Source organism: Gavialis gangeticus, unplaced genomic scaffold, assembly GCF_001723915.1.
Source record: "Gavialis gangeticus isolate Ggan-Ray unplaced genomic scaffold, GavGan_comp1, whole genome shotgun sequence".
NCBI lineage: Eukaryota > Metazoa > Chordata > Crocodylia > Gavialidae > Gavialis > Gavialis gangeticus.
This window is the reverse complement of record NW_017729025.1, coordinates 17,396,197-17,406,768: the sequence shown is the minus strand read 5'-3', so window position 1 is coordinate 17,406,768 and position 10,572 is coordinate 17,396,197. Positions and strand designations below refer to the sequence as shown.

Below are 10,572 nucleotides of genomic sequence, written 5' to 3'. Positions count from 1 at the left end.
GCACATAGCCACAGGGTGCCACGTAGGGAGCAGGTCCCATGTGCCCTGTGCCACACCCCAAAACCGCTCCCCACACCATACAGTTACAGCCAGCGGGTGCTCCCTCTGCCGTGGCTGCTCCTCATGGGGCAGTGTGCCCCATCCCCCTGTGTGCCCTGTGCCACACCTTGGGGCTGCTCCTTGTACCACACAGTTGGTGAGTGCTCCCTGCACCATGGCCACTCCTCATGCCATGCCCCACAGCCCCATGCCACCCCCCATGCATCCATATGCACCCCCCTGCACACAGAGCAGGGCTGGGCCCAGAGCAGCAGGAGCAAGACACTATCCAGAATGGTGACCGGTGAGCGGGGGGAGCAGAGCAGGACCCGGACTGACGGCAGCCGGGGGTCATGGACTTTTATTCTCAGCAAAAATAATGCTTTCAGACTGCAATAGGGTGGCCTGTGTCCCTGTAAGAAGGGTCTGGCAGCCCGATTAAGGCAGACTGGCTGTGGGGCTTCTGGCTAACAAGGGAGTATCCCAGAAGAAACAACCTGAGGAGGGAAGGAAGCTGTATGGAGACATTCTAGGTGAGGACAATTGGATCTTGGTAAAACTTCTCCCTTGGGGAAGGAGACTACGATTTCATACATTCATAGACTGCACGGCTGGAAAGGACCTTGGAAGTTCATTGGATCCAGCCCACTGCACCACTCAGGAAAGATAATTTGGGGTCAGGTGAGACCAGCGAGGTGACCGTCCAGTCTCTTCTTGAAGATTTCCAGAGTAGGTGATTGCTCTGGAGGGAGCTTGTTGCACAGTCTGGACACCCTGACTGTAAAGAAGTTTTTCCTAATGTTGAGCCTGAATTGGTCTTCCAGTAGTTTGTGGCCATTACTCCTGGTTTTCCCCTCGGGTGCCCTGGTGAACAGTTGCTCACCGAGCCCTAGTGTAGCAGTAAGCTGCTACCAAGTCCCCTCTCAGCCTTCTTTTCTTCAGGCTGAAGAGTCCCAGATCCCTCAGCCTTTCCTCATATGGCTTGCTGTGTAAGACTCTGATCATACGGGTGGCTCTTCTCTGGACTCTCTCAAGCTTGTCCACATCCTCATTAAAGTGTGGTGCCCAGAACTGGACGCAGTCCTCCAGCTGCGGTCTCACCAGTGCTGAGTAGAATGGAAGAATCATCTCCTTGGCTTTGCTGGGGATGCATCAATTGATGCATGCCATGGTATTATTTGCCCTACTAGCTACAGCATTGCATTGCTGGCTCATATTCATACTGTGGTCTGTTATTACCCCAGGTCCCTTTCATTCGTGGTGCTAGTCAGTTTGGTGCTGCCAAGCCTGTAGGTGTCGGGGGTTGCTCGTCTTAAGGTGGAGCACTTTACATTTCTCGACATTGAACTTCATCAGATTCCTATCTGCCCAACTTGCTAGCCTGTCTAGGTCCACCTGTATCTGTAGCCTATCTTCAAGCGTGACCACGCTTCCCCATAACTTGGTGTCGTCCGTGAACTTGGCCAGTGAGCTCGTTTCACCCCCACATCCAAATTTTTAATAAAGATGTTGAAAAGTACTGGACCGAGCACTGACCCCTGCGGGACACCACTGCCCACTTCTCGTCAGGATGACACAGATCTGTTCACTACAACTCTCTGGGTTCTGTCCTACACCCAGTTTCTCACCCACCTGACTCTCTCAGAGTTACGCCCACAATCCTCCAATTTTCTTGCGACAACATAGTGGGATACTAGATCAAAGGCCTTTTGGAAGTCTAGGTATACCATGTCAACTTGCTCTCTCATGTCCAGGTGGCAAGTTACCTGGTCACAGAAGGAGATGAGGTTGGCAAGGCAAGACCTGCCTGTGATGAAGCCACGGTGGCTGTCATTCAGAATCTTACCTTCTGTAAGCTTATAGACAGACTCCTTGATGAACTTTTCTAGGATTTCCCTAGGACGGAAGTCAGGCTGCAGTGGCGATGTGTAGCGGGTGCACAGGGGTGCACGTGCACCCCCCCGACAGCCAGTATTCCCTGCTTAGGTGACAGGCAGGTGAGAGCGCTGGTGCCCCCCCGCCCTGAGAGAACTGGCCAGGGAGTGGGGGCACCAGGAGAAGCAATCCCCGTGGTCCCACCCTGGCCAATTGGGGGACAGGGGGTTGCCCCACGGCCAATCGCACCAACCTGGAAGTGCCACAGCACACCTGAAAGTGCACTTCTGGGTCGGTGTGATTTGCTGTGGGGGAGCTCCCCCCTCCCAAATTGGCATGATCGGCCGTGGGGGGACCCCCCACAAGTTACTGACTGCTGCTGGGGGGGGACAAATACACCAGTCGCCCATGTTAGGCTGACTGGCCTACAGCACTGACCCTCTTCCAGTCCTCAGAGACTTTTCCAGAGCACCACAGTTTGTGGAAGAGTTTCATCAGGGGTTCCACAATGGCTTCGGCCAGCTCCTTCAGTACTCTCGGATAAAGATCATCTGGTCAGGGATGATGCTCAAGGGCAACCAGCATGGTTTCATTAGGGGCAGGTCATGTCAGACCAACCTGATTGCCTTTTATGATCAGGTCACAAAGGCAATGGATGCAGGTGTTGCCATGGACGTAGTCTTTCTAGACTTCAGCAAGGCCTTTGACACCGTCTCCCACCCCATCCTCATTAAAAAACTAGGCGACTGTGGCATTGATGCCTACACAGTCAGATGGATTGCAGATTGGCTCAAGGGTCATACTCAGAGGGTGGTGGTGGACGGGTCATATTTGACCTGGGGGGAAGTGGGCAGCGGAGTCCCCCAGGGCTCGGTCCTTGGGCCTGCACTGTTCAATTTCTTCATCAGCGATTTGGACGATGGGGTGAAATGCAACCTGTTTAAATTCGCTGATGATACCAAAATTTGGGGTGAGGTGAGCACGCTAATTTTTTGTTGGTTAAAGAAAATGCACATTCAATTTTTGTGCACTCTGATTTGATCTACAAATATTCAAATGCAAAAGAGAAAATGTCTTTTCTGAATTAAATTCTATATGCAGAAGTTAAGCTTGGCTTAATAAGAGTTACTCAAGATATCAATACCTGAAACATTTCTTGCAGTAAATAAATAAATTCTAACTAATAAAGCCATGTGTTTAAAGTTATTCTAAGGAAAGTTAAAAGCCAGACAATGCTGTTTCTCACATTAAAATATTGTTTTAATTAATTGAATGTCATTATTTCCAAGCATTTGTAATTGAACCAAACTACAACAATGCTGGAATCACTCCCTGAAAAGGCTTTAAAAAAAGCTGTTAACAGGATGACTGGATTAACTTCCACAGTGTTCCTGACAAACAAATTAAAACATCTTGAGAAAGGAAAGCTCAGCTGCTACAAGTCTTTATAACTCCATGGAAGTCAGTTATTTATGGCAGCTGAGCATTTGGCCCACTGGCTGATAAGGAATGAAATTCAATGCTGCATCATACTGCAGTACAGAAATAATAGCAACCACATCAACTCTCAGGCCCATTGAAATCCATGGAGTTTTACACACCCACTCAGGCATTTCTGCAAATCCCGCGAGACACTACCTGTATCCAGATGTGGAATAAATGCCTTTAAAAACCTGGAGCTAAATGACTTGCTCATACAGAAGTCTGCAACAGGCAGTAAACTGAATACGGTCTCATAATGGTGCACTAGGCACTCCCTCCTCTTTTCTGCATGGGAGGGAAATGGGGCAACTAACCACAGGCTGCTAATCTATTGTTCTTGCATTGACCTGCTGGCAAAAATCAGAAATGTGAACATGCTCTGATAAGATAAGCTTGACCGGAGCTCAAGTCTTTCTACCAGCAACGGCTGGGCCTCACTTCCATCTCTAAAGCACCCCAACATGCAGACTCAGACCCCTCCACCCCAGCCTTCAATCTTTTCATGTTTCCCAATCAAATCCATTCATCTTGTTCAGGTACCTCTTTGCCATGTAATAGTAGTCGGATCAATATCCAGTCTCACAAATTTGTGCATCTCTTCCTCTGTCAAGGTTGTGGGTTCCATTTTCCTAATACCCAATTTCTGGGAAGGAAAAAGATTTAAAAAAATGACAGGCCAAGTTTACAGAAACAATTATTTTTTAAACAATTAGCCATCACCAGCTATTTCCCCTATTTTCAGAGATTAAAGGAATAGAGGGCTCTTCTCTGCATTTCTTCTAAGCCAGTGATTCTCAATCACGGTACTGTGGCACCCTGGGGTGTCTTGAGATCCTTTCAGGGGTGCCATGGGATGCAATGCAATGTTAGCAGTTAGGTGTGCAAACATGATTCACAAGATAACCCAATGATTTCAAATACGAATCCACAACGTTAAAAAATTCTGATCTATTGTGATCTTTCTGTGTTCTTTACAATAGAAAAATTGCCATTTTTTCATAGTCAAAAAATGAGTGAAAATTAAGAGCTGGCATTTTATAAGCTGCACACTGAATCCAAGGAGGGGTGCCCTGAGCCTAACAAGGTTGAGAACCACTGCTCTAACCAAAGGATGGGAACATCCATTTGTACCTTCAAACTGAGAAGACTACTAAGTAACTATGAAAGTACTACACACCATAAAATCCCTTCCTTCCACCAGAGCAAGTGTCAAGGTCCCAGGTGGAAGGCATCCAGAGACATTTCAAACCAGAGAGATCTCTTGCTCAGCATCCCTATAGAAACTGTGCAAAGTTCACCCTTATGCACTGCATTCTGATCATTAGTCTTGCGTGTCTATACACATTTCTCATTACTTTGCCTGGGGTCACTGCACACGGCTGTTAAGCATTAAAAGCACTCGGCTTTCGGCGTGCTAGTTAACGTGGCACAAAGGAAGCATTAAACAATCTAGTCACAAGGCTGTCAGCATCCCAGAAAGTCCTGCTTCAAGAACAGGAACATATTGAGAGGACGGGCAATTTGCCAAATTACTTAATTGAGAGAGAAATTATTTCAGGAAGACCGGTTCAAGTTCAAGCATAGGAACGCGGAAAATAATTGAATTGAATTATGAACCAGCGAATCAGTTATCTAGACGGTACAGTCCTGCAACTCTGTAGAAGCAGGGCAGAGAGGATTCCTTTCTGCAGTGTCAGCATCCCCTTCATGTCACCATGTTGCAGTGACTTGAACTGTGATAAATGAGGACAGAATACAACTCTGCACAGCATGCCAGGAACACTAGGCAACGTTATGCACATTGCCAGTTCAGTGGAGGAGGAAAGACTGGGCCTGGGACTCAAAACATCAGTCTCACCTGGTGGGGACGTTGCAGCTATTTAACAAATTCAAACTTTAGTCAGCCTGCTCTGGACTCCAAATGGACTGTATTATATACCTACATAATGGGACTCGCTGTAACTCATACTGCATGAGCAGCCTCAGACTTGTGGGTGGGTCTAGCATGCTTCGGGCTATTGTAATGGATTAACCAGCAGAAAATTTCACACTGGAATGGAATTTCTACAGACCAGCAACACATGTGGCAAAAAAACTGTCCCATTTACATCCTAGGGTCTGCAGATCATTTAAAGGACACAGCTGTTCATGTATTCAGAAACTTTCTAGATAAAAGCTGACACAAAAGAATATGTAATAAAAAGATCCTTCTCCCACCTCTGCCCAATTTGTACCAACCCCTGCTCCAGGATTTCCAATCATTCCTGTTCTGCATGCTGTATTTTTAAATGACTGTTCTGGCCTGCAGTCACAATAATTACCCCAGCAGGAAATGTCAATTTCAGCTGTGACCATCTAATTGCATAAAGTCTTCAGGGCTAGGAGCTGCCCTTATTTCTATCTGGCATTGCACCAAGGTCACTGGATAACAGGAATCACTAATAAGCAGCCCCTGTTTCTTCCATTCCCCCCACCCCACACACACATTCCTCGTTCACTTATACACGACAAAGTAATGTATAACATGAGATCAGCTCTTCCTCAAGGAAGAGGCTGTGTCACAGTTCATATGCGTTGTAAAGAAGTGAGCACATTTTAGCTCACTGCATAAATAATGACTACCAACTGCCCAACAGGGCAACAGAAGGTTTTTGTCATTCCTCTTTCCCTATGTAAATGAGCGGCCTACAAAAAAGCACTAGACATCAAACAGGGTAGATCAACTCACCTGCAGTCTCCGGATCTGAATATCAGAGAACTGCCTAATTCCATTGATCAGAGGCACCAAGCGGGCGTAAAGAGCCTTGTAAAACAAGATGCAAAATTAGCAGCTGCACGATATCCAATAAATCTTGACATAATTTACTGTGTTCAGTGCACTAAGGAAAGGAATTGCTTGGACTGTGTTTTACCTGATCAGTCTGGGTCAGCTCATGGAACATACGAGCATCAATAGCAGCAGCTACCAAGTTACTGGCTGCAGTGATAGCATGGATGTCACCAGTAAGGTGGAGGTTAAACTAGGAGGGGGAAAACAAAGGAAAAAAAAGGAGACACCAGTCATATCACCAATCATATCATAATTCTCATTTATTACAGTCAGATGGAAAGAGAAATATTCATAGCAGTGGTACAGGGGGTGGGGAAATCACTCAGCACAATATGTGGAGCAGGAGATAGAATTTGTCTAAACAGAAAACACCTCCCCCACATTTCTACAACTCCCAGAATGCAGCATTCAAATAAAAGCTTTCCTAGACCATTGCAAGTCATTTCCTTCAGTTCTGCCAGGTCTTCAAGAGTCAAGCAGCTGATGGCACAACACGGTTCTATTGCTTTAGTTGTTCTTGCATTTCAGACCTGTGCAGCATAGGCTGTCTAGGCTGCAGCCATTGTAGCTAGGATATTCTTACCCAGGTTAACTCAGGTGATGCCGACAGCCTAGATGCAGTAACAAAGAGCTCAGGACATGCACAATACCCAAGCATTCAGCTTCTACAGTGGTTTCAGAAGCCAATGCTGAGTTCTGTGCTACCGCAACTATACTGCCATCAGCTCCCAGGTCAACTAGCTTAAAGCTAGCTTGGGTTCAACTACAGACACTGCTAGGACTACAGTGTAGATAGAGTATAGGCATTTGAGATTTACAGCCTTTTCTTCTCGTCTTGAGCATAAACCTGGAGACGAAGAGGAGGGGCTGCAGTTAAGACCTAGCCACAACAAGAGAGAGATGAAGGAAGAAGCCAGCATTAGGAAAGTCAGAAAACAGGCAAGACCTACAAAGGCCTTAAAGCCAGAGACTGAGACCTAGGTGACCAGACAGCAAAAACAGAGGCAGCATAGCCATATGCTGAAATAATGCTGGTTCACTAAAACCAAATGACCTCTTGCTGTCCAGTTTTGTAGCCTTCACTTTAAACCTCTCTGCTGGCTAACAGTCAGGCCAGGAAGAGTTTGTTTGCAAGTTATATCCATCAGTGTCTCAGCATCTGTGTCATGATGAATGACTCCAGAGATCTGCTGCTTAGAAGGAGGAGGCAAGAAGTGGGGGGAAGGGAGGAATGTATTGATTTTTAGTAAAATCATACATTCTGCTCTTGTAGGTCTCTGCCTTTCAGGTCAGAAATAGCATAGTCTATAGAAATAACTAGCCCCCTCCCAGAGCCATCCAAGTTCCCCGTGTTGGGCTCAGATTAGTGTTTTGGCTAATCTAGATAACTGGTCCAAGTGACAGTGCCTCCACAGCCTTTTGGGAGGTGAGTTTTGCTGTCAAATCCACTGATAGGCCCCTCAGCACCACTTCACATCAATCTCTGCCTTTATTTATATATTTTGTGGATGTGCTACGTAACTCTATCCCAGCTCCCCCCTCATCACCTCTCCTAATCCTCTTTAAATTCCCTCTAATGTGCCAATATATTTCAAGCACATGATACAAAACATAATTACGTATGTGCAGTAACACCAATGCTGCAGAGCGAGGGGCCTTCTCACCCCAACTCAATTATGCTATCTGCGTAATGTAGCTGCTTCCATTTAACACTGCAGTATTCCTGAGTAATGTGCTGCCTTCTGTGTCTTCACATTTCTACTTTTCAAATTTCCCTTTCCATTGCAATTAATAATCTGGAAGAGTCAAATCTAAGTCCGCAGAATACATTATTGACAGAATCCACAAGTGCCAGGACCACTACTCAATATTCTGGTACTTTAAGCACCACAGTATTTTACAAAAGAGAGTCTTCATTATCCTCATTTCGCAGCTGAGCCATGGAAGAACAGGGAACTGGTCAGTCTGAAGCATGCAGAGGTCCACAGCTGCGCTGGGAGGAGAACCTCACCTGTGTGCACATGCCAAGGGCTCTGAGGGCAGAGCTACCTTGGTGAGGGACACAGACAGTGCAGTTCTGCCACCAAAACACCCCACAGGGATGCAGCTCTGACGGCAGAGGACAGCTCCAGGCATTTCACGGGGGCTGCCGTAGCTCTGTCAGCAAAACCTCTCCCTGCTGGCACAGCTGTATTCACACCAAGGGCCCTGGCCACTGTAGTTAAAGTGGCAACAGCCCCATGGGATACAGTTCTCTTGGTTCCTAGCCCTGTACAACAATCCTGGAATTTCACAACAGCACACTATGCATCTGTCCTTGTGCTTTGTACTGGAGCATATATATTACAGCTCTGTGGAAAAAACTCTACGCTCTTTTTTAGACAGATAGATCTGCCTCTACACAAGGTTTCCATGTTAGCTGACCACAGTCTCTCTCTATCTAGGGTTGGGCATTACATACAGTAGGGCCACGAGCCAAAATTACCTCCTCCATGGGGATAACTTGAGAATAGCCACCTCCTGCAGCTCCACCTGCAAAAAGGCAGAGGAAGGAAGTCTTATGTCTCCTTAGCATGCAGTGAGATCAAAGAATACTTACTTAAAGACTTTTGAAAATAAGTCTTGATTATTGGACCAGACTGGTTATAACCCAGCAAACAATAAGTATAGTCAAAGGCTGCATCCCTTCTAGAGGGATTTAATTCTCTTTTCATATACAAAGTGAAACCCTAGATGAGGGGCTTTCAACCTTTTTTTAATAAGTGTGCTCCCACCTGCTGGATGCGGAGCCAGGGGGATGCCACATGGCCAGATGCGGAGCAGCAGCAGTGCAGGGTGGTGGTAGCAGTTGCCTTGTGCGAACTACCTCTGCACCAGCCAGCTGGGCAGCACCTGTGCGGCCCAGAAAGGGGCACCACTGCCCTTGCCCCTCCCACCCCCACCCTGGCCCTGCTCCTGGGAGGTGGCGGTGTGGGGTGGCAGTGCTTCATCCCTGCCCACCTGCACATACCCCCTAGGGCCTCCCCAAGGGGTACGTGTACCCCCAGTTGTCAACCCCTCCCCTAGATGATACCATTGGGGACTATCCTGAGAGAACAGAAAACAGTCCCTCAAGATGCGTGACATTTCTAAGCATTTGCCAGTGACCTTTCCCACACAACTTCAATCCAGCACAGTCTACCAGCAGTAAGACCCTGCCCACTTGTACCTTTTATGCCAAAAGTTGGCCCCTGAGAAGGCTGCCGGACACAGGCGAAGACGTTTTGGTGCAGATGAGCTCCAAGAGCCTGCGCAAGGCCCATTGTTGTGGTACTCTTCCCTTCTCCCAGAGGTGTAGGCGTTATGCTGCAATATAAAGCACACCATGAACAAAAGACTCCTTGAAGGACAAGGTTCATAGCAGGATTGCATAATAAGAATAGCCAGTAGCTATCTTTTGCAGCAATAGGAATTCCAGAAAAAAACCAGCCTCAGCCTTCAGGGCTGAAGCCAGTCTCTACCCACAAGACATCAGAATGAAGCCTGTTGAGGAAGCAGACTCACTCAAGACTGGTGTCTTGCACCTTCCTCTGAAAGACCCGGTGCTGACTGTTGTCAAAGATGGGCTACTGGGAGAGGTGGAAGGTAAGTTTGATTCAATCTGACAATTCCTAAAAATTTCTTCAAGCAGCCACTGCACTCTTAAAATTTTACAACCAAGCAATAAGACTCCAAGAAGTTCTGCCACGTTCTCCAATACTGCCAGGAATGGTAGCATAATTTCATAATAATGTAGACTTATGTTTTCATGCTTAATGGATAAGTCATTGGCCTCTTAAACCAGAGATTATGGGTTCATGTCCCACCTGGGGTGATTTGTATAGCATATTACTCTTGATCAAGTCCACTTTGCTTTCTTGGTGGATGCAGGGATGATACTAAATAGGGAATAGACTGCTCTAGAGCAGTGGTTCCCAGCCTTTTCTTGCCATGACTCCAAATTAGGACACCCCCCCCAGAGCTGACCCTAGAGAGGTACAGGGCCGGGGGCAAATCAGCCGGTGCGAGGGCTCCCTTAATACTGGCCAGAATTTCCGGCTGGAAGAAACGTAAAGAAACCTTCACCCCACGGGGCTGGAGGGCAGGCCAAACCACAGCCACCCTGCAAGAGGGGATGGGGCCACGTCTGCTCTGCCCAGCTCCACAGGGCCAATACGACCCTACTGCGCATCCCCTGCAACCCTAATTTGGGTTGTGCCCCGAGGTTGGGAACCATTGTTCTAGAGATATCCAGTTCAACAATCTCCCTGTATACCACCCACTTCTGCCACTGTCTCCCACCCCATCCTCATTAAGAAATTGGGTGA

The 10,572-nt window shown here is 47.2% G+C and overlaps 1 protein-coding gene across 3 annotated transcripts in view; it reads right to left on the bottom strand.

The window, feature by feature from the left end:
- MTHFD1 (methylenetetrahydrofolate dehydrogenase, cyclohydrolase and formyltetrahydrofolate synthetase 1) overlaps positions 1-10,572 on the bottom strand; it is an 83,589-nt gene that overhangs the window by 32,006 nt on the left and 41,011 nt on the right. For all 3 annotated transcript variants that reach the window (XM_019518448.1, XM_019518450.1, XM_019518449.1), the window contains 5 exons: positions 9,435-9,571; positions 8,712-8,758; positions 6,309-6,416; positions 6,125-6,199; positions 3,937-4,039 (listed from right to left, as the gene is read on the bottom strand). In XM_019518448.1, the coding sequence (XP_019373993.1) occupies positions 3,937-4,039; positions 6,125-6,199; positions 6,309-6,416; positions 8,712-8,758; positions 9,435-9,571 (470 nt within the window). The remainder of the gene's footprint in view (positions 1-3,936; positions 4,040-6,124; positions 6,200-6,308; positions 6,417-8,711; positions 8,759-9,434; positions 9,572-10,572) is intronic.